Source organism: Rousettus aegyptiacus, unplaced genomic scaffold (assembly GCF_014176215.1).
Source record: "Rousettus aegyptiacus isolate mRouAeg1 unplaced genomic scaffold, mRouAeg1.p scaffold_m13_p_3, whole genome shotgun sequence".
In the NCBI taxonomy this organism is placed as follows: Eukaryota; Metazoa; Chordata; class Mammalia; order Chiroptera; family Pteropodidae; genus Rousettus; species Rousettus aegyptiacus.
Genome location: NW_023416306.1, coordinates 157,267,314 through 157,292,195, shown reverse-complemented (window position 1 = coordinate 157,292,195; position 24,882 = coordinate 157,267,314). Strand labels below are relative to the sequence as shown.

General features: G+C 33.4%; 1 protein-coding gene across 7 annotated transcripts in view; it reads left to right on the top strand.

The window, feature by feature from the left end:
* CEP128 (centrosomal protein 128) overlaps positions 1–24,882 on the top strand; it is a 329,036-nt gene that overhangs the window by 267,381 nt on the left and 36,773 nt on the right. For 4 of the 7 annotated variants that reach the window (XM_036218273.1, XM_036218269.1, XM_036218270.1 and 1 more), the window contains one exon: positions 8,691–8,714. The exons of 1 other annotated variant lie outside the window; for it this stretch is intronic. In XM_036218273.1, coding sequence (XP_036074166.1) covers positions 8,691–8,714 — 24 coding nt within the window. Of the gene's footprint in view, positions 1–1,885; positions 3,293–8,690; positions 8,715–24,882 lie in introns of those variants that run through there. 2 more of the 7 variants (XM_016137521.2, XM_016137520.2) reach the window with 2 other exon arrangements.

Here is a 24,882-nt window from a genome sequence, read left to right as displayed (position 1 = left end):
ATGTTCACCTACTGAGAGTTTTTGTGAGCATTAAATGAGAGCATCTGTGAAAAGCACCCAATACAATTTTTAGCTTATTTGCTTTTTAATAAATAGTGTTGATTTTTTTTTTTGATATTGGTAATTTAAAGGGGTGTTTTCCTTAACAGCCACAACACACTTACCAGTGTCTCTTTTGTTCCTAAAATTAAACAGACCCTTTTTGTCCCAAAAGCTTTGCATGTGCTACTCCCTCGCTTTCATGCTTTCCTGTAGCTCTTGGAATGCTGGCTCATTCCATCCTTTTAAGTTTCAGCTCAAATGTCACCTTTTTGTGGGCACTTGACCTAATCAGTCTGTCTAGACCAAACCTCTGCCCTCACCCCCATCACAGTTCCTGGGTGTCTTTTTTATTTATGTCTTGATTTTCTTCTTTAGAATGTAAGCTCTGTGAAGACAGACACTTCATCTTCCGTGTTGTTAACTGTGTACTCAGTCGCCATCATGGTGTCTGCATGGATGAATGCATTAATTAATTACATGAATAAATGAGTAGAAAGAAGGGAAAAAGAAAGAAAGGAAGAAAGAAAGGAAAGAAAGACATTAGAAGGAAAGAAAAAATGATGGATAAAAGGAATAAAGGACAAAAGTTAGAAACATGGCTTGAGTAATGGTTTATATTCTGGGTATATGTATTTATGCATATACAACTTTTAAATTTTGTTTCAAAGCTTAAAAGTTGGATAAAATTTTTCTGGTTCCTAGTCTCTTTTCTTGTCCCTGGTCAGTTTCTTTTCACCTTATCCTCTCCTTCCAGAATTTTATGGGGTCTGCTACATGGTTACCTGTGGGAGTCAGAGAGTAATTCTTATAGGATAACAATACCTTAGAACCAAAGGTTACCTAACTTCCTGTAAATGGCAAAATTCTAAATATTTTCGATTTTATAGGCAACATGCTATCTCATAGCAACTTAACTTTGCCATTACAGAAGGAAAGCAGCCATAGACCATATGTGAAGAAATAAATGGGTTATGTTCCAATGAAACTTTATTTATAGAAACTGAAATTTGAATTTCATGTAATCTTCTCATGTCATGAAATATTATTCTTACTTTGATTTTTTTTCCCCAGCTAAATAAGAATGTAAAAACCCTTCTTAGTTCAAGAACCTGTGAATACAGACAGTGGGATGGATTTGACCGACTGCCCTATTTTGCCAGCCCCTGCCTTGGAATGAATTAGTTTAATGGTTATCTCTTTTAAGCATGTTTGCCTTTTAAAAGATTAACTAAAGCGAGGAAAACCAAAGAATAAATTTTTGAGTTCCTCAAAGGATAAATTTCCATTGGTAGAATTTTAAATAATTTTGCAAATGGAAGGAAAGTATAATTTTGAGTAATCAGACATTCCTGAACTTCTAAAATCACCCTACATTAGCGCTTCATTATCTACAGGTAAGGTTGTAAGTGTTAAAAGTAGTTTTCATTACCGAATAAAACTGCCCAGGTGTGTCTGTTAACAAGCTCCCATCTCATTTATTCCTTCGTTTCATAGGCTTTGGAATTTAAGATCAGTTCCTTCCAGGAATCATTTTGAAAGCAAGACAATTGGGGATACTTTGAACTGCATCACTACTTATAACTTTAAGGTGTAAAATGTTTTAAATTTTAAGTAATGATTTCCCTAAAATTTGTGACTTTAAGTTGGGCAAGGAATTATTTTGGGGAACGTTTTATAAGTGCAGTGTGATATTATTTTTTCCAAATGCACAAATTAAAAATTTATTTCAATTATTATAGTCCTATTAGTGTTTTATTTATAGCAATTACTATTTATAGTGTTTTTGATTATTTTAACACAACAGAACTTTCCAACTCTTTTTCTTTACTCACATCTCAAACAGCCAAAGCTACCCTTTAAAATTCTACGTTGGGAAGATGCTAGTCAGACTGCAATGAAAAATCAGAATGAAGCTCAATTTGAAGAAAAAGCAGTTAAGTATTTCATAGATAGGAATATTTAGAATATTTAAAACTGAATGGGTACGCTTCCCATACATAAGTGCAACTGAAAACTAAGTTGTTTTGTTTTTTTTCCCCAGTTTTCTTAGATACTAAGAATAATGCAGCATTGATTATTAGAGTACAGGTAACCTAAGGTTAGTTTTAAATACTTTAACCACCTTTCCCTTCCTATCTGCGCTTGTATATTAAGACATTGAGATTAATATAGGTTTAATCTTAAACTGAATTAGGAGAAAAACCTAACTCATGTTGGCCAAGTATATTATTTAAAACCATCTGCTTATATCTTGATTATCCTTATCAGTAGACTTTAGTATAGAATGGTGAGAGGTAACTGTACACAGAAGTCCACAGAAAGAATATGGGAATGAGAGTGAGAGTTTCTAATATAATGTTCCTTGTGCATTAGTTCCTGAAAAGAATTGAGTAAAAGACTCTGCATGTAAATTAGGATGTGGATTATTGAAATTGCTCAAAGGTAAGCAGTATAATTCCCAAGGTGGACTGAGTGCCTGTGCCATTTAATGACTCAGCTGTGTGACATGCATGATAGTCAACAATCAAGTGCTGTGATTCGAATATTCAAAAGGAAGGAACTGGAGACAAAGAGTTATATGGTTATGTGGGTTTCCTTGTGAACATTCTTCACCTAGAAGCCCAGGAGATGTGTGACCTTGAGGGAAGCAGGGGAGACAACAGCCTTGGGGAATCTCATTAGACCAGCTATGTTTAGTGGCAGTCAAATACATACTCTGAAAAAAAAAAAATACTCTATTGTTTTCCTCAAGTTCTGCATGATACAAAACTACCCATAAATTATGCCATAACCACCACTGCACTATGATTTGCATAAGAGTCCAGAGCTTATCCAGCTGATATATGACTAACCTCACAGCTGGAGACATGCACTTTATTTCTTAAAATGTAAATCCTTGAAAAAAAAAATAAGGTTTGTTGGTTTCTGGGCTGCTGGCTTTCTTTCCCTGCTACTCAACTCCAGTTTCTGCATCTCTCTTGTGGGATGATCAGTCTTTGAAATTAGTTTGGTTGTCGTTTGTATTGCTCCTAACCATCATTATAGCCTTTGTATTACCTGCAAATGATTTTTAGTTGTTCCTCAGTTCAAATATCACTCACTGAAGTGTTACCAGCAATTTCACTGTGGAATTAAGCAGTTCCAGGAGAAAGATAATTCTGTGTTTTGTCTTTCATTTGGTTTGTAGCTTTCTCCTGTAGGCACACACCTAGGTACAAAGCAGTTCTTTATTTTAAAGGGGGAAAAAAAAGAGAAGAAAAGAAATCTTATTGTTTTGCTTTGAGGTCTGAAATATAAAGAGTAAATTTGAAATTTTTTTTGGTATTAGTTACATATAGTTGACAGGAACTGTTTACGGGGACGTTACGCAAAACCCTTACATAACTTCTTGGGCTGTATTTTCCAGCACGAGATCTTTTGAAACAAACTAACAGAGCCTCATTTCCACATATTTCTCTTCATCTTTCTCTTCTACCCCACTTGTAGTCCTCACCCCATGAACACATGCAAATATCCCACTTCATTGTAAGTATAACCTCAGCCTTCCCTAAACAGTGTCATATCTAAGTATAATGATTAGTAGTGTCCTCATAACAAACAAAACTCCAACCTGGGAATATAGCAGAAGACAGCTGCAGAAGAGCAGCTGGGTGCCTCTGCTCTCTCTCTGGGCAAGGGTGGAAGATGAGAGAACAGATCAGAAATGTGGAGCACACACTTTGGCTCTCTTCTCAAATGTTGTGATAGTTTTTGCTTCTGATTTTCCACTTCCTGAGTGAAAAGCAAACCAGGAGTGTTACCGGGCACTCCTTCTAGGCAAGGAAATGTTGCATCCTTTTAAACTGGCTTTTCTTAATGAGTCAAAATGTTGAGGGGTGACAGGGGGTGGAGGGTGTTTATTGACAATTTCTTAAAATCTTGAAGTCTTGCTGTGGTTTTCTTTTCAATATTTGCTTTGTTATTTTGTACCCTAAAGGAGATTATTTGAAAAAGGCTCATAAAGAACTAGTGAAATGAGTTAACAGATATTGACTACAGGTATTTAATGATGGCTAAATTGAACACTCGACTGAGGAACCATTGCAAGTTGTCTAATGCTACCCATCCTAAAGTTTTTCAAAAGTATAGAGTAGCTTTGTCTGATTTTTAATGAATAAAATGCAGTTTATATATAAATTGTTGATTCATTTGGTATATTCAAAGCCAACTTATTCTATATTCTAAAGCTTTTTTGGTGTTCCAATGTTGAAGTTGTTTGCAAGTTTTATCTATTTTGTTTTCATTTATTTTAAATTACTATGTGTAACTTTGATCTTTTTCGTGATGGTTAATAAGGGCCTTTTGTTTCATTTTAATATCTTGACACTTGGAAAAGAACACATTTGAAATTATTTCTGGCTCTTTTAATTATTAAAAATGATTGACAATTCGTTAAGTGTTAATGGCTTGCCATGGAGAAATGCATAAAGGACAAAAAGTACATATTTGCATTTCATTTTATATCCTTTTATAGGAAGTAGTAGGTAAAGTGTGAGTGTTAATTAGACAGAGTTAACAACGCCAGGAAAAATGGCATACAGTGGTGTCTCTGGGTGAAGCTAAGTGGGTTTTTCTTCCAGAAGAGAGACACTGTGCTTTTAGAACAGCGATAGGAGCGAGTCCCCGTTGTGGGCTTTTCTTTATGAAAATTACACGTCCATCACGGACCTTCAGTCCCAGAGAAGTTTCCAAAATTATTCTCTACTCTTAAAGCTTCTTAGACTTGGAAGGATAGAGATTCTCGTTATATTTTTATACCAGTATTGTGCTTTTTCATATTCTAATGGACATATTTAAAGCACTGGAAAATGCTGCATTATTTTGATAAAATAGTCACTAGACTTGTTCAACTATATTTACCAAAGGTAAAAGAACTCTGATTATTTACACCTATAACACCTCTAATTCCTTACTTAGAATGGATGAATCAGTGGCTAACTGACTCGCTCAGCTGACTCAAATAAACTGTTAATGATCAAGAATTCAGATACTAATTGCAGTACTAATTTCCTAACTTAGCCTACAAATTTTTGTCCATCTCCAGTAATGCTACTGAATTTGCCATGATTTATTCATAAATTCCAGTATATACCAACTAACAAGGGAATATATATAGCTCAAGGCAGGTTGTTAACCTCATCATACAAACTTAAAATACATATTTTTTTAATTAAAAATTTTTTTTTCAATTACAGTTTACATACAGTACTATATTAGTTTCAGGTGTACAATATAGCCTTTAGACATTTATATAACTTATGAGGTGATCCCCCTGATAAATCTAGTACCCATCTGACACCATACATAATTATTACGATATTATTGACTACATTCCCTATGCTGTACGTTACATCCCCGAGACTGTTTTTTAATAATAAAATACACATTTTTATAGTACATGTGCTATAGGCCTCCTTGAAAATTTAACTCTCTCTTCTTGATCTGTCAAACCCAGAATGAATTAAAACACTATGTCTAGCTGCATTATTTTCACTTAGGAATTAGTATGTAATGTTTACATTGGTAAGAACTGCCAGCAGTCTCCACTGTAACTCAGTGACTATGCAGTGATGACGTGTACAGTCTTTAGGAGTAGACATTAAAATAATTGTTGCCATTTTAGGTGTTTCTTAGACTTTCCCCTCCTTAGAATCAAAGAATTGTAGAAAAGAGACTATCCAATCACAAGAAAACAATAGCAACAAAACAGGCTACTTTCCCCAGGAATTTTTTTTCTTCAAAATACTTGAAGGAAATAGTTCCTTTGATTTTCGTTTAACTGTCCACTCCCAATTGTTTCTTTCCTTGTTTTTGATGTTGTTTACCTAGAACTAGTTCATATAGGGGCAATACATATATTCGGTTTAATAAAATAAATTATTTGTGTGATGTTCTTACATCTTATTTCTGGTGTTTTTATTTAGAGTAAAAAGACCTGAGGGCCTATGAGTTGCCTCAGAGAGCCTGAAATTCCCTAAAAGTATATGCAGAATTGTGTGTGTGTGGTGGATAATGTACACTTTCCTGGGAAGAGGGTCAAGTTTCATCAGACTCTCAAAGTCCATGACTACAAAAATAAGAACCATTGATTTATTAAAACCACCTGAAATAGCATGATTGTAGTGAGAGTGTTTTTGTTACTTCTGGAGGCTGTCTTTTCCTCTCCACTGCTCCCACCTCCTAAGCCCCTTTTTAATGTCCGAACAATTCTTTTTTTCAGGGTCTAAGCGTGGTGGGGGGTTGTCGTGATGGGACAGTGGGGAGAGAGTGTGGAACCTGCTGGCTGAGCTGGAAGAGATTAAACTGCAACAGAACACAATTGCAGTTCTCGTAAGAGTGAAAAAGGTTAAGAATTTCATTGGTTTTGGTATAATTATATACTCATTCTAGGACATATACTGGCATTTTTTTTTTTCATAGGCTCTATCAATGCCACAATATTGCCTTAAATTGCCTCTATTTTAATAATAAGAACAGGAGAGGGAGTATGCAGATATTTTGTTTGAGAAAAAGTATTTGCAGTAGCCTAATTCTTTTATATACAGAATTATGATAACCATCATGTCTGCCAAGAAAGAAGTCAATTACAACCATTTAAATTTCAAAATACATTTCTTAGATTTTAAAAGCAAGTTAATAAGTTCATAAAGACTAGGAGTCAGTTCTTTTTACGTATAGTCTTAAAATTAAGACCAAAAAAACTACAACTTAGACAAACTCATTAACTGGCAGCAGTGGCTGGTACCCTATTAGCTCTTGTTGACTGGCAAATTGAATTATTTAAATTTAGATTGATGAACTGAATTTTTCTATTTCTTGAATTTCTTCATTTTCTGACCATGTATATTTTTCATGGAAAGCTGCTGTCTCAGTATCATTTTGGAATGAAGTAGGTTATAGACAAGTAAATTACATCAAAATAGATTATTTATTGATCTTTATGCTTTAACAAAATGGAGTTTTTTTTCACCATTCATATTCAAAGTCTTCTAGACACAGCATGCCTTAGCTTGTATTGCTGTAACAAATTACCATGGACTAGGTGGTTTAAGCAACAAACATATATTTCTCATGGTTCTGGAGAAATACTTATCTCTTCATATAAATGTGATATTTCCTAAAGGTTGTTTCTGTCTCTATAAGGCATCTAATGAGGTTCTGTTCAGTCTGCAAAGGATGATAAAGCATTGCTGAATGGTTTTGTCCCAGATACACTGAGTAAGATGCTGGTAACAACAGATGAAAGCCCACGTGAGGCATTATATGCATTTATTTTGAAGCATTCATATGTGCCAGTACACAAGCAACCAGCAGTTATTTCATGACACTTACAGGGGTGAGGGTGAGGCGAGGTTCTCTCAAGTATGCCAACAAAATTTAATTAGATTATACTGCTAAAAACCATCTGCCTTGGGCTGATTTTGCATAATTTATTCATTTAACTCATGCCCACACAGCTGAATGTTTAAAGGGTAAAAGTATTCAACTCAGTTTCCAGTTTGAGGGTTGGAGGTTGAGTTGCAGAAGTCCTCAAAGGCAAGACTGGGAGTTGTGTTAGGTGCGGTTGGGGGAATGGAGGTGAGGTCCAAGTTCTGTCTACTCCTGTGTCATGGGTCCGTGGTAGTCCCTATAGGGTTACAGGAAACCTGAGCTGAGTGGCTCTCTGTACCATTTCTCTCCCTTTTCTTTCTTAGGACTAAATGATTAATTTGGTTAAACAAAAAAGAAATCCAGATTTCATACATCTCCTCCAACTGCCTAAAATGAGAGAAAAAAAAAGAAAATTGACCTTGGCCATCCTAAAAAGACTGGCTTTTCACTTTCTTGAATCTTCATACTCTCTTCTCTCTCAAATTCAGCCTTTTTTTTTTTTTTTTTTTTGATATAAACTCTCTGTATATAACTTTCTGCTCTGCGAATACAACCACTGGATTGAAAATGCAATTATTTTCTTAACCATTTAACTTTTTAAGTGATATTGTCAATAACCCTTTTTAAAACCAATATTTCTGTAAAACCTTCTAAGGTACTGTAGGTAATGGAAGCCCATCTGGGTTCAGGATTTGCTGCATATGACATCTTTCTCATTATTTTTCCTGCCTCGTTTTAATTAACAATTTACTTATCAGTTTTAATTTATGAAGTATTCTTATGTCTGAACTTTACCTTCCTGAGAGATCACACTGTGCACTGTGTGCATAATTGCAAGCTTGCATGTATGCTAAATTCCTTTTTTATATCACTACTGTTGTCTAGTTGTGGTTCATATATTCAAATGTATTTAATATTACATGTCCTTAAATAGGTAAATAATTTTACCAATGCAAAAGTGGTAAAATCTATTCCATTTAATAATTATATCTGAGCTTATGGTATTTACTGCTAAATTAAACTTTATCGTACTAACAGCAGAGATGAGAAAAGGCATAGTGATCCTTTCATGACTAATTCTGTTGTAGAAATCATCCTGAGTAGTTGCTTTCATTTTTTGCATTTTAAAAATAAATTATGACTGATAGAGAATAAATCGAAAATCTGAAAAGTAAGTAAACTTGAAGTGATTTTTAATAGCTTTGTTTTTATAATTATATATTATGCTTTATTTGCAGGACCGAGTAAATGTGTTAGAAACGGTAAGTTGGGGCATTTCTTTTTCCTGCCATAATTACTGCTATGTCCTGTCGTGAATTTCAACACTCCCCAAAGGAAGCAGCAGTTCAAGAAAGCATTTCTAAAAGCACATCCAAGTATCAAGGGGGCGGGGGGGAGGGGGGAATAAGCTTAACTGTACATGAAAGGTAAGTGGATACCAACTTGTGAAATGAAATTAAAATATTAGAAAAAAAATGTGCATATTTAAGTGGCACAGCTCTCTTTAGAAAGATGATACCAAGATGTACTAATTTATGGAAAATGTAATTAGTTTAACTGTAATCAATACCCTGTATATTCATTTCTGTTATTTCTCAATCACTAGAAGAATGGGTTGATGAGAAACAGATCAGGATGCTCTTTAAATTTTGAAGTCTAGATATTCAACATTAATATGTTTTTACATAGATTTTTCACTATTAACCAAATAATGATAATGGCTGGTCATCCATTTTTTCCCAATAATCTTACTTGCAGAAATCTTGTATTAAGAAATAACATTTTTTAACGTGCACGAATGTAAAGACTATATGCTTACAATATTTATTGCAAAATGCTTTATTTTAAATGATTTTAGAATAAAAATGGGAGAAACTTATCATTTGACATTAAAGTAATAGTTAGATAAAGTGTGGAATTTCCACCCAACATGCCACAGTGATTATGGAAAAGGCTTATAATATAATCTTAAATGGAAATGAACTCAAAATATAAAATCATGTGTATGTCAGTGATAACATATAATAATAGGCATATGAAAAAAGAACCAAAGAATATGAGCAAAATTCATAAAAGTGACTTGTTAGACAAAAACTAGGGCTGTGACTTCATTTCTTTCTCTGTTTTTCAGGTTTTATAAAGCATGGTTACATTACTTTATACATAAATATTTTTGTAATAAAAAACGTGAATTGGAAGAACAGAAAAATAAATTATGGTACCACCTTATGATGAAATATTATTCAGCCATAAAAAGTCATATTTTCAAAAAGTAAATATTGCTATGCTATTACATGGTAGGGAGGAGGATAGTGTATAAAGGTATAATAGAGAATATGATGTAAATATTGAACATGCATATTTCGCTTTAAAAAAGATTTTAAGAAAGCACACAAAATATTAAGAGTGGCTTGGGACTAGTGGTGATTTTTATTTTATCTTTTTTTTATGTTTTTAATGAACAGGGAAAAATAAGAAACCTTTAAACAATAAGCCTAATGAAAAATAAAATATTTATTTTGTGCATGTGAGGAATGGAAAGATGCTAACAGAGCACAATTTAGTCCTGTGTAAACAAGTGATTTTGACTGACAGTGTCCAGATCCTAGTGGGTAAATAATCTATTCCTTAGATTTAACTGGGCCATTTGGAAAGTACACTGACCTTCTCAGTTTCAGTATGATGACATTGTAGGTGAATAAAATGTTAGTGTTCTTCCACATATATTTTACTTAACCTTGGGGAGTGTCTTGCCAACAGGATTTGGCTTGTGAATTAAATGCTCTTTTTAAAAGCTTGAACAAAAACAGAAATTTTGAATGTGAGTACTTTTCATCATACAAAATGCCACTTATACAACATATAATCACTTGTTTCTTGATTCCTTCATCTATAAAAATAATTATAGTGAAACATTTTATCAAGTTGTGGGAATTAAGAGAGGAAATATATGTGAAAATATTTAGGACCAAACAAATGTTAGGTTATCATTATCATTATGTGATTGCTTATTATTTCTTAAACATTTTAGTTATACCAACATGCCATGCAAAGCTGAAAATTATATCAATAATTTATTAGTATTTTCTAACCTTTTTTTATTTATTTAATCTCTTTACTAAAAGCACTATGTAGTAGAATCATAAATGCCTTATTCTAAGTGTTCCTTTAGGAATAAAGGTGAAAATAAAAGTCATCGTGAGAAAAATAAAATTGAGTAAATGGACTAAGTTTTTTACAGTGGAGCTTTCTCAAGATGGTTTTAATTTGAAGTAATTAAGTAAAACCATAAAAATGAAAATGCTCAGTAATAATGTTAATGCTCAAATATTATGAAGTCCTTTGATTTCACATGGTATTATTGTAAGGAGCAGATTAAATGCACTTGGTAGACTCTTCAACTGGTAAACTGTTTTATAGTTCATAAAATCAGATATGCTGAAAGCTGTCTCAAGATCATTTATTATTCTCTCACAGCTCAGCACTTAAACCATAGAAAAGTACTGGTGATCTCCATTTGGTTGGGTCGGTATTAAGGATACATAAGACATTGAATGTAGAGTGTATATTATGGTAATACCAATCTGCAAAAGTTTGAAATTTGATTGTTCTATTAGGAGTATAGATGGATTTTTAAAGTTCATTAGTTCTGATACCTGAAAATAAGATGATCTTTTCATCATAATGAGCAACTTGATTTGGCGTATCACAAATTATCTATACGTTGAGGTCATAATCATGTGTCCATTTTTCCTACTCATCCTCAACTTTTCCCTTTCCTCCTTCACTAGCAGGTAAGCTTCTTGGATTAGAAATTACATTTTACTTACAAATGCATCCCCAGGGCTTGTCAAAAATTCCTGAAAAATAGCACATGGTCAATAAGCATTGTAGAGTGAAATAATAAGTGTTGAACTGAACATATCTGACCCTCATACAGAACTATTGAGAATATAGGTAAGCATAGTACCTGTCCAATAGTTGAGAGAAAAAATGCCCCAGAAGCAGATTATTCTTTTTTCCCTTTCTGATCAGTACTGTACTTTGTTTGATGTTTGACAGAGCTCTAATGATCTTCATTAAAGTTAAGTGTGAATTTTCCTAAGAAGAAACCACCTTTTGCCAAAATATAGTAGGTTGACTCCTCCAAATAAAGCTAAGTGATTACCTGAAAAAAATCTCGATTGAGAACCCCAGATCACAGGCCATAGGTCTCAGCAGTGGATTACTGGGCACTATTTAAGGCAGTGCACTGGCACTGAAGAGGAGAAAAAAAATTGTGATTAACTCTCTTAAGAAACTTATGCTTTAACTGAGAAGTTACTTACATATAAACAAATTAATGATATAAGATGAAATATGGTTATCTGAATGAAACACATCATGCATTTTACAGGAGCTATTAAGAAGAAAAAATAATTGTAAAATAAATTAAGACATTGCAGTCTAGGTTCATCATGGAAAGTCATAGATTTTGTAGTTCGAGGACATGATTAGGTTAGTTTTAGGTGATTAGATTAATCTCTGAAATGTAAAAAATTAGAATGTCAGGTAGAAAGAGCCAGAGAAGGCATTCCATATTGAGGTTGTAATCAAACTTCGAAGGTAGTAATGAGCAAATGGTTTGTTAAAAAATATTTTTTTAAGGGTAAAATCATTAAATCATGACTCATGCAAATATGAAATGAACTTATGACAAACGAGTTTATTTAACTCATTAATTAATAAGAATGAGCAAGATGTTACGACTGACTTGAAGGAGCATTCAAAGACACATATATATAGGCACCGAAAAATGTTGAAATGGATTTAAAAAATGCAAAATTGGCATCTTCCATAGTAGAGGAAGGAAATCAATTGAACCTCCTCCAGACAAAATTTATTTGCATGCCTGTGAACAAAAATCCTTTGCATTGCTATCGCTTTATCTACAACTCACAGAGTTATAAATAACTCAAAGACCATGAGAGGTACAGAGCTCTCAGAGAATTCAGAATACCCAGAAGGGTGTATCAGGCAAACACTTGTTTTTTGTTGAAGACTCCCAGTAATTTTTTGTTCCATTTGAAAGTCTTTCACTTTTTTTTTTTTTCTTATAGTTTTTTAGGAGATAGCACTCGGAGATAGTAAAAGGAGACATTTTGGAGTTTTAAAATACAAACCAAAGAGTTTAGACTTGATATTTTACATCGGGGATACAAATGGGTTTCTTCCTGAGTGCCAGTTCCTACTGGTCAGTACTGGCAATTGAAACATTCTGTTGGGAAGAATTCTGGCTGCTATTTTGGAAGACTGCTGTGCTCACTTTGCATTCCCTGTCAGGTGCATTGCAGGGTTGGGAGGTGAAAGGTGGTGTGGCATAGCTATTTAGCTAGCAGGGAGCAGTTAATGGTTTTAAATCTATTAGGGGTTGCAGCATGCTAAACGTGGAGTTTAGGAACACGAATGTGGTTGTAGTGTACAGGATAGGGGGAAGTGATGGAAAACTACAAGTAGAAATAAGGAAAGTGCACATTGGAGGTAATTCAGCTTTAGGAATGTGCTTGGAAAATGAGAGATCGGGACAGTTTGGTGCCAGAAAGGCAGGTTAAAGTGGATGCCTTTGATTAGAGAGGGGGACTAGTGAACTTCTCAAGAGGAAAAGGAAGAAGAGGAGATACAGGCAGCACAGTAAGAGTCATATTAGGGAGTTTAAAAGTAAGGCAGTTGAGCTTGGAGATATAATATCAGTTTTTCATGTCACCTCTTAAATCTTTATTTTCATTTCCATTAATACCATGGCAGTTTGGATGCTCATACCTTTGTATTAGTTAGAGCTAAATGTGACTTTAACAGAGAAACCAAGTAGGTTAAGTAAGATAGAAATTAATTATTGTCTTTTTGCTCCACTATCCTCGATATATTCCTTCCCCCTCTTAATCCAAGATACCTGTTCCACCTCCAGCCCTAATGTCTGATTTGTAACTAGATGAAAGAAGAAGCATGTAATTACTCTTTAGTGGAAACTAGAAGTTGCATATATCATTTTTGTTTATTTCCTTGGACCAGTATTTAGTGGCATGATTATATTTAGCTCTAGGATTCAAAAGGAGAACCAGATAAGCCATAGACTTTCAGAAATTTTAAAGTAAATTTTGAAACAACCCAAAATCAAAAAATAAATTATTGTGGAAATTATAAAATATATAGAACCAAATGATAAAAATATTATGTGTTAAAATGTGTGTGATACAGCTAGCAAAAGTGGTACTAGGGAAACTTACGGGATTACATGCTTATATTAGAAAAGAGGGATAAAAATTAATGTTTATCACCCATTATGAGACATTAAAAGGATGGTACAATAAACCTAAAAAAAAAAAAGGCAAAAGAAAGCAAAAAATAAAGACAATGCTATAAATTAATGAATAGAAAACAAATATGCTGTAGATAGGTCCAACAAAATAAAGTTGGTAGTTTAAAAAGATGAATAAAAAAAGCTAATGTTCAACATGAATGATGAAGAAAAAAAGAGAGAAGGTACAAATGAACAATATTATGAATGATAAAGAGTATATAACTATATCTGTTGGAGAACTTAACCACATATAAGGGTATTGTGAATAATTTTGCAATTATACATTTGAAAATTAAGAGAAATAAATTTCTAGAAAAAATATAATTTGCCACAAGTATGGAGCAATAACATGAAAAGCATAACTAAATTTTAGAATATCATAAAAAATTTCATCGATAATTTTTTATCAATTAAAATGTTCTTCAGAAAGGGCCACCAAGCCCAAATAATTTTATAGATGACTTCTACCACATGTTTTAGGAACAGGTCATTTTCATTTTACAAAAAACTCTTTCAGAAACTAGAAAAAGAGGAAACATACCCAACTCATTACGAGTTGGCATAACCTTCGAGACAAAACCAGACACAGAAAGTATAAATTAGGGAAATTAAGAAACTTCTCACACATTAACTTGGATGCAGAAATGTTATACACAAAATATTAGTAAAATCCAGGAATGTGTAAAAAGGATAATTCATCATGAACAAATTGAGTTTATTCCAGGAATTCAGAGTTGCTTTAATATTAGAAAATCAACCAATATAATTCACCATAGCAACAGATTAAGGAGAAATAAATTTAATAAGGTCTCAGTAGATGAATAAGAAGCATTTATTCCCATGGTCATCATAAACCTTTTAGCAAAGTAAGAACAGAGAGAAACTATCATTAATCTGATAAAAAATCTTGTGAAAAAAACTATCTTTAATCTGATAAAAAATCTTCGTGTTTGAAAGTCCTTCTTTCAGACCAAAAACAAGCAAAGGATGCTCCATCCCACAACCTCTATTAAACACTGTGCAGGTGGTCTAGCCAGGGTAGTAAAACTATCATTATTTGCAAATAATGTTATTTATAGACATTTGTAATTTCTATATAAAAACTCTAGGAATTTAGAGTTAAATTATGAAAAATAAAGAGCTTAAGTTTATTTGATAAAAACCAGTATTGAGAGGCCATTTCTAACTTTAGCATTAGCACTGATAAAATGTAATTGAAAATATATCAATACAAAAGTAACAAAAAATGCAAAGTATTTAGAAAAAAAAAATCTAACAAGAACAACAAAATACAAGTCCTTTAAAGAGAACACACTCTGGAATAGCTAAGACACTTCTGAATGAGAACAAGGTGGGGGAGTTTTCCTAACATTTTTGAATCCTTATTAAAGCTATGGAAATTAAGATAGTGTAGTGTTGGCACAGGAATATATAAATAGGTCAGTAGAGAACCCAGAAACAGAAATACATGTACAGGGAAACTTGATGTCTAATACAATTGGCATCACTTATCAGGGGAGTAAAGATGGACTTTTCAATAGATGGTGTTAAAGAAATGAGATTGAACTCCTTTCTCATGAATGAAATGAATGAAAGCCTAAATGTGAATGGCAGAACTATAAAATTCTAAAACAAAGTATAGTTTTATATCTTCATGACCTTGGGACTTTGGGGGTTTTAGGGGAGATGAGGGTGGGAAAGTCACTGAAAACAAATCATAAAGGAAATGATTGATGTGTCCACATTAAAATTAAGAACTTCTGTAAATCAAAAGAGAACCATAAAATGAATGAAAAGAAAAGCCAAACTTTAAAATATATTTATAGCAGAAGATGTAACAAGCAATTTTTATCCAAATCAGTTTAAATTTAAATCTTCTACAAAGCCATTAGAAACAGTTGAATAACCCAAATTTCCTAAAGAAAAAAAAGAAAGGGGAGAAAAGGAAGGAAGGAAGGAAGGAAGAAGAGGAGGGAGAGAGGGAGGAAGAAACATGAGCAAGCATTTCAGTTAAAGTAGAAATATGAGAATATATTCAGCTTCATTAGTAATCAGAGAAATGCTAATTAAAACCACAAAGAATTGTCATTTTCTTTAAACTGTACATACATATTTTATGTACTCTTTTGTGTCTATGATATATTTCACCAAAAAACAAATTGAAGGAAATTGGAACATGTTAGCAGAACTTTGAAAAATTTTACAACAAAATGATTAATGCTATCCCTGACGGTAACGTTCAAAGACAGCAGTGAGCTAGAGCATGGTCTTCTAACTGGAGTAGCATACTCCCAGGAGTATGCAAAGGTCTTCCGGGTGGTATTCGGACACAAATCATTTTAAGAGAATCAATTTTTATATCCTTAGCTTCTACATGCACTTTCTCCTAAAATGGCTCTACTTACCTTGCATGATGGGCTCCCACTTTACAAAAGAAGTGTTGGGAAGGAATAATTGAAAGCAGCAGTATTTCATTTTATCCAGGTGATGAATTCTGACTGGGCCCCATGCCTTACCTATTTGTCTATCTTGGAATTGTAATTCAAAAGTGAGACAGTTGTCACAAGGACACATCAACGCATTTCATAGAATTGAAAAATGAAGTCAGACATTTCTTCACCAGAAACGAAACCTAATTTATAGCTGGTTGATTTGACAGTGACGGCTGACTTTGCCAACCAGCAGCTCTAAGGTTTGGTTAAAAAAAAAAAAAAAAAATTAACGTAAAGATAAAATAAATTTAATAAAATTTTTATACTAATAAAATGGTATTAAAATTAACAAGATTTTTATTTTTCTCAATCCCCCTTGCATATGTTGAGTTCAGTGAAATGTCTCTAGGTGAAGGAAGAACAGTTGTAGTAACTTGACAGGTCTTGTAAAGAAAGTCGTTTTGGTATACTTTCCAGAAACAGAAAGTGAATGGCTTTAATAACTACATTGGCAAATCAAATGGTTTCTAATTCTTTGCTTTCAACAGAATTGAAGGGAGAACCTAATTGAGCTGATAGATTATTAAAATTAATCTTTGGTGACAGATCACTATGCATTCTTTGCCATAAAACTAGGAAGACATTCAAGAAATTGAGTGACATTGTTATAACAAAACTATTTTTATTCTTGTATACATTTTTATGTGAACAAGATATCTCAGTGATTAAATATATAAAAACAAAAAATTAAAATTAAATGGAACACTGTCTTATTCAAACAAAAATTAGCATTTACCCATGGATAAATGAGATAATTGACTACAGGAGAAGAGAAAGCTATATCCATCTCATTCAGAGATATACTTTTGAAAGACTTGGGGTTTTAAACAAAATTTTACATTTAATATTTTCTCTCAAAATTTTTTATTTGCCTAATATTAATTGTACTGACAATTCAATCCACAAAAAAAGTATAATAGAGCATTATCATTATAGGGAGTTTGAAAAATCAGTTTTTCTCCTTATGTACACTTTTTTTTTTTTTTTTTTTTTACGGAGAAGGATGAAGTATAATAGGATAACCAATAAAAAGATTTGCAAGCATAAATATATTCTCTATTAGGATAAAATCTCTGAAGGGAAAAGATTGGAAATAAATTCTAAAGGGAAAAGAACACTATAAAGTTTCTGTCTTTTTTTAAAGAGGATCTTATGTAGTTATTTCATAAGTCGATAGTCTGTGGTAAATTACTGAAGTATTTAAAGTTCACTGGGTAAATTTATATGAGTAATATAAGAGTTTTATTTGAAAATGTCAATATTTATAATATTCCAGAAATTTCATCCTTTGCAACTACCTAACCTTATGATGAAAACATTTAGACAACTTAAAAATGTGTGTGAGTGGGAGGGGGAGAGGGACAAGGGAAATGCATAGTTAAAAAAATTATTTAGGGCATGTCCACTCAATTTTAAAAACCACTGACGTAGAGCAAATATATAATTATGTAGTTGCAATTTCTCACTGTTCAGCTTCTCGAAACACAGTTACTTAAAACAATCTAATCTCCCTTACTTTCAATGTTTACTTACAGAGATAATATTTCTTATAGGATCAATGCTAACCTGTAGCTATATGTAGAAAAACATACATAAATTTGCCTGTATTGAGAAAAACTACAAAACACTAGAAAACTCTTAGAAACATGATTTTTATTTTTAAAAACGTGTTAGAGCCTTTAAGACATCTCTAAAGGGTTCATTCGGCTAATATTGGTAACAGGTTTGAACTGTACACACTAGTTATCTTGGTGTCCAAGGGGACAGGAATATGGCAGTATGGCCTATTACTAAGTAACACTATATACTCTTATCTAATATGTCTGCTGTTGGAATACACAATGGCTGTTGGAATTTTTATTTTAATTTGTTTTCCTTCCCACCCTAGATCTAACTACTGATTGTGCTTCATCCTATTACATGTCTAGTCTATTCCACAGGCACCTAAGTTATTCAAGAGGGACCATTATTCTTTGTTAGGATACCAAATTCTGCTTGAGAGTACATGGAACCAATAGAGTTAATGTACTTAGTCCAGTGTCCTGGTTAAACTCAGGAAATAACTGCCTTGAGTATGTAAATCTGTCCAAATAACTGTTAATTATTTGCAATGCCTCTTCTAAGTATTTGTAAGAATCTCAAAGCTAAGTAAAACTTGTCTTTATCTCTTTATAAAGCCAGAACTTACTGTTTCAAAACCAAAGATCACATTAGGTTCATTTTTGGTTTTGCCAAGGCTACGAGCCTCTCATTGAGATTGCCTGAAAGGTTCAGTCAAATTGGCTTCGCTCCAAATAAAACGCAGTGTGCTCTGTACGGTTTTGACCCAGAATCAGGTGAATCTCAGCAGCTTTGGCTGAGCTACATTGTAAAATTTTGGATTTGTTCGAACTTGACACTTCCTGGGAACCCATTCAAACTGAAACCGGAAAAAGGTTTTGCACAAACCCTGTCCTGCCCGTTCTGCCAAGTTTCCCACTGCTCTAATGTTAGTCTACCTTCTGTATATTCTCATCGAGGGCAAACGGAAATATCCTCATGAATCTCTCATGAGGGTTCTTGGTCGCAACAATCTAGACATTCTCCTTTCGCCACCTTGTCCCAAAACACAGAGCCTGTATTTTGTGTTAGTCAGTATTAAAATATGTGTGTTTTCTGATAATGGGGTCATCTTCAAAGGGTTAAATTTCTAAAACATCACTGTGTTTTGTCAAATGAAGAAAATGCTACTAAAACCAGTAGGCTCTTTATTCAGAGTTGCAACCTTGTGGCAAAAGGTGATAACCAATTTTATATATATATGTAATATATATAAACCTGCAAAAATGGTTTCTTATAGCCCTATCAAATTTTTCATAAACATGGTGGCACAGGGAGGGTATCACTGAGAAATTACGTAATGAATGCAGCTTCCCCAGCAGATGAATTTAGGATTATTGAGTTGCTCAGTAAGTGGAGGTCAGACTGACAGCTTCTTATTCGATGCCTGCCTAACTGCCTTGATAATAATGTGTTTTATAGTCCTATTCTAAATGGTATCAACAACAGTGCATTCTCTGGATAAAAACTCTTGCTTTATATTGTGAAGATAATTTGAGTGTATATTACAAAACACAGTGAAAGTATCTTTCTGAAAAATGTAATACTTATAAGAAACACATTCTGTCTACTTTAAGAGAGCATATCTGGATGAAATCTCAGAGTAATGGTATATTAAGTTGTTTTTTAAGATCCTAACTTAACTATGGAGCAAAATATTTGTATTTTTATATATAGTTAGTGGGAATGGTGTATGTTACATGTATTGTTAAAGTAGCCTTTTAATAAAAAGCTGATGTGGGCAATTTTCATTTTGTACATCTAATTTTAACCAATTACATACAATTTACAGCTGAAAATTGTTGTATGCCTAGTTTAAAAAGATGGCGATATGATAAAAATAGTATCTGATTAAGAGTTGGAAAAGCTAGGATTTAGTCATATCTCCATCATAGCCAGGCATATGACCCTGGAAAGTTGTTTAAATTTACTACATTTTAATTTTCTTATTTATTTTTTTTTAATGATTGAGCTCGACCAGGCTACAGATTAGTCTAGTAGGAATTAAATATGATCTTCACAAAATTTCTGCCCTCCCAATAGTTGCTATCAAACACTTTGCCCTGATTTAATCATATAATGTTATATAATAGATACTTGTTGAATCCCTACCATGTCTCAATAGTGTCCTAGGGCATATAGCAGATTAAGTCTCTGCTGTCACAGATATCACATTTTAGGTAATGTTACAATTTGAAGTCCTAGAGAATATTGTCAAAATATTTCACCCTGTGGGTGAGAAGCTGGAGGCCAGAGGAGTTTATGAATTGCCAAGTATGGCAAAACTCAAACTAGAATTCAAGTGTTCTCATTTGTGACACAGTGTTCTTCCCATTCCACATATTCCACTTGCGACTGGTAGGAGTAATGAAGACATGAGTCAGGAACACTTTCCAAGTGTCTGGTGAATGGTGCAGAGTGAAGAGAATGAAAAATAACAACCAGATGCTATATTTACCTTGAGTGAGACAAGAAGTAGACTCATAAACAGGACACTGACACTCTTGGACACTATTTAGAATCATCAGAATATGCCCTCAAATTATTGGTAAATAAAGTTTCATAAAGCAACTTTGATCTAGTTTTTGAAAGTTGAAGAGTTGGCGTGCCCCTAGATCGCATTACTAGTTTGTCTCGAGCTTGCTCAGTAATATTAAAAGCTTTAGTTGGTCTTTTTTACTTTGTGCATCTGCATACCAGCTCTAATTCCACTTACACAGTGTTTATAAAGTTTGTTTAGGGCTTTTAATAAACTTTGATCTCAGATGAAAGGCTAGAGAGACTATAAATTGTCACTATTAGCGCTATTAATATAAATATCCAAATAGTCTGTTAATTATTTAACATTAGTGAACGATCTCGCCCTATCATTGTCCCCAATTACATTATATTTAAACATCAAAGAGTAGAAGACTAAACCATCAAAATAGCCCTTTCCTCATTATTCTCTGTAGGCTCTGTTCTTAATTATTTTGTATAGCTGGTCTTCTATAAATGATTTTCTAGAGTTTCTTCAACATGTTTCTCTACTAGCATCTCACTCTCTCCTTGTATTGATGGCAAAGGCCAGTGGAACACATCTTTGACTTGTTTGTTTCATTGTCATCAAATAACGAGATAAGCACATTAAATATGGACTCACTGACTTTAAAACATCGATTCTGTGAAGTACTCCATTTGCATCTTTTCAGAGAGCTTCCTGTTTTCTTCTTTATTCTTGTCGTGTTTAACTCAGAACTTGTTTTGCTCTGTAATACCTTAGAGCTCTTCATTAGACATTAGTTTTTTCTTGAAGAAGAGTGTATTTGTTCCCAGACATGTAGGATTTGAGAGAGAGGGTGAGGCAAAAGCCATGTGATCTCCAGACTTCTTAGAGAACAGTTAGGATTTGGTGGACTGGGCGTTAGAAGACCCAGTTGTGAGTCCTAGTTCTTTTACATACACAACTCACTTAACCTCGCTGAGCCAAATTTCTTTTATCAATGAAATGGGCCCTGTACTCGTCCTGCTTGTCACAGAGGTTTGCTGAAAACATTACATGAGATAGTGATTGGTAAAGTCCTTTTCTAATTTTAAAAATGCCCCTCTCCCGCCATTATGAATGTGTCACCTTCACCAGTCACAGGAGCCGTATATAGACTGGAAAGTTTGGGTTCATTACTCAGGACAAATGAATTTCGGTCCTAGTTTTGCTATGACTTGGTACTCTATGTTATAGACACAATTTACCTCCAAAGTTCAATTCAGTTGTTTCAGATTTAGGCTCTGAGAAATTTAGATTCACAGTTCTTATTTAATAATCCTAATAATTTTAGTTCAACATGCTCCTCCCACCCCTAGATTCAGTTGTTTTGGGCTAAATCCCAATAGTTTTTAAAAGTTCTGAGGTGATTCTAATGTGAAGTCATGGTTGAGAATCACTGATTTGGGCCATCTGCGGTATGTCATTTAAGACTGTCCATCCCCAAGAGCTTGGTGTCACTCTGTTTTCATGTCGATTTGATTTAGTTCTGTTCATTTCCACTGAATTAATTTCATGCCTTTTCAACTGATACAGTCATGTACTCTGTCCCCAGTATTTCTTTTTTCCAATCTGTCAAAACAATAGTTGTAAGCTTCTTTCTCGAACATTTTCCTTAACTTTCCAAGAACCAAAGGTGCTTAATTTTAGCATCCTACTAAAATTTAAATTTATCAGACCTAACTTTGAGGACATATTGCCTAGTCAAGAATTCAGCAAATTATTAATTCTCTGATTTTAACAAATTGACCAATTTCCAAAAACAGTATCTTTGAAAACTGTATGAAGAGTTACAAAATAAACAAGTTGTTTTGTAAGTCAATACTGTATTGGAAAAATTGGCTATTTAGGCAGTTCACTTTTGGCAAATTGACTAAGATTATATGAACTACCTGTCTCCCTCATCTCTCTTTTCTCGTTTCTCCTCTTCCTACTTTTGTGATAACCCCTGTAACATTACACTCATTACCTTTTATCATTTCTCCATTCAATATATGACAAGTAACTACTCCATGCAAAGGACTGAATGTGAAGCATGGCTTCTCTTGCAAGGCCACGTAGGAAGTACTTCACGAACTCTCAGACTTCATAGCAGACCCCATAGAAATGGCTTAGGAAGGCTCCCAGGGAGGAGAAATTTGGCACTAAAAGGATAAAAAGGATTCTGAGAGGGGATGATTAAAGGCAAAGAGCTTTTCAGGGTGGTTTAATCCTCAGTATACCATCAGGGTCAGTTGGACCCAGTCTTGGTTTCTGAATTTTTTTTGGTAAGGATTGATTTCATTTTTACTTTTATTATTTTTTTAAGATCTTCCAAAGAACAGAGAGAAATTTTCCTCATTTTTAAAATAGAAAACAACTCATTCTGTCTTACAAATGCCATATGAGTCTATTGAACCCTGTTCTAAATCTAAGATACATAATGAATCTCGATATTATTGTCTTAAAACATTTTCCTGTTTTATCATCCTGGAAATTATTGTTACCCCTCAATTGTTTTGAACTATGTTAGAAAAGACTAAAATAATATGAAAATGGAGGAATAATGGAATCACACAGAACATTGCAATACATAAACTAAATCATCATCATTATATAATTATTTCAATTTTCTTATTGTGTTGTCCAAAGTATATCAAGAACTGAATAGTCTGACATTTTACCCTACTTGTAAGTTACCAAGTTAGCCTGCTACACTCTCATGAGAGCTGGAAGAAGACACAAGGCAAAGAACTTTATCACTCATGTCATAGCAGGCCCCATGAGCTACATGTTTGTACTGATTCCCGTTGTCTCTCAAGTGCCACAGGGGCAGTGTGGAGATAGGTTCAGGTAGGTGTTGCACATGCAGCAAGTTTGTATTATAGCTGAGAGGAACCTTGAGCTTGTGCAACCCCCAGTCTCATAAAGGGAGTGACAAAAAAATCCTACCCAGCCTTTGCCCCAGACGAAGACACTGTCTCTATTTCTAAACTATCACAAGACATGTAGGAATGCCATGGAGAAGTACCTTCCAACAAAATGCTGTATTATTTATCAAGAAGTTTTGTTATCTTCGTTATGATTACATTTATGGAACATACGTTGAGAATTTAGAATTTTTCATTTTCTCCTATAATGACGAAGATAAAGAAACTGACAGAAAGACATTTCAGTTATTAGATGAATCGAAAGATGAATGTAAAGAGACAGACAGTGCCCCTGTAATGATGATGGTGAAATTGATTATATAAGCAAAAAGTCAGATTATGAGTCTTCGAATGATAATATCCTAAATGAATTTTTGCAAACTCAAGAATCAATGAATGAACAATATATTTCTGAGGACAGAAAGAAAATACGGTACTTTCATCCAGTTAGGTATGCAAGAAGAACTTGCTCATGCAATATTTTGCAACAAGAACCTAGACCACCCCATTTTGATAAAAGAATGTGTGACAGTACTCTTTTATCTTTTGTTATGTTTATGTACTAAAATTAAATGAGCAAATTTCAAAAGCAGATTGTATAAAAATATGATTGGAAGGAAAAGATGGTATAGAAATGAAAATTTTCTTTAAATTGTCCATTCTAATTGATGCTTACAAATCTAAAAAATTATAAACTTTGCACTTATATAGTAAAGCAGATGGTCTTATCAACTCAAAAAACTTAGGAGCTGTCACATTTTTATATGCATTGTGTTTTGAAGATACAACTGCAAGAAGAGCAAACCTAAAGTAATGATAAGCTAGAACTCATTAGAAATATATTTGAAATCTGGAATCAGTATTTACAAGATGGGTATTTTCCAGAATTGTAAATGGCAGTTTTTCAGCATTGCATTGCATTCCTGCCTTCATAATATGTAATATGCTTAAATTTTTACTAAAATTTCTAATAAAGGTATTTCTTACTCTATTTTTCTCTAATCAATAACTAAAATGTTTTTTTAAAATTTTATCCATTGAACCTGAATAGTTAGGGGTAACGACTAATTTACTTGATATACTAAAGATTAAACAAAAATGCATTACTACGTTCCAGGATCTGGAAGCAAAATGCCCTTCTGTATTCCCATCTTTTTGTTCCTTCGTTTGTTTGTTTGTTTGTTTGTTTGTTTTTATAAATGAATCTTATGTGGTTCCCACAGTGTGCAAATTGCAGTTGGCTTCAAGTGATATTATAGTAAATTTGATAAACTCAGTTTTCATTATCAGTAGGCATCTTGTTTGCATCGCCTGAAAGTTTCTTTGAAACACAGATTTCCTCTAAGTTTAAGAGGGAAAGACCATATATCCTTAAAGTAGTGCTCTGTGTGACTTTGTGATATGCACCTATGTCTGCACCTTCTTAGAAACGATATAGAGCAAAGCTCTCACCTTCGGTCTCCAGACTGAAGTTGTGGGGGTAGAGCAGGAAAAATAATATAAGATACTTCATTTTTCATTTTCTTGAATGGTATTTCTCATGGATGTTCTATCCTCAAATATCCCAAGAAA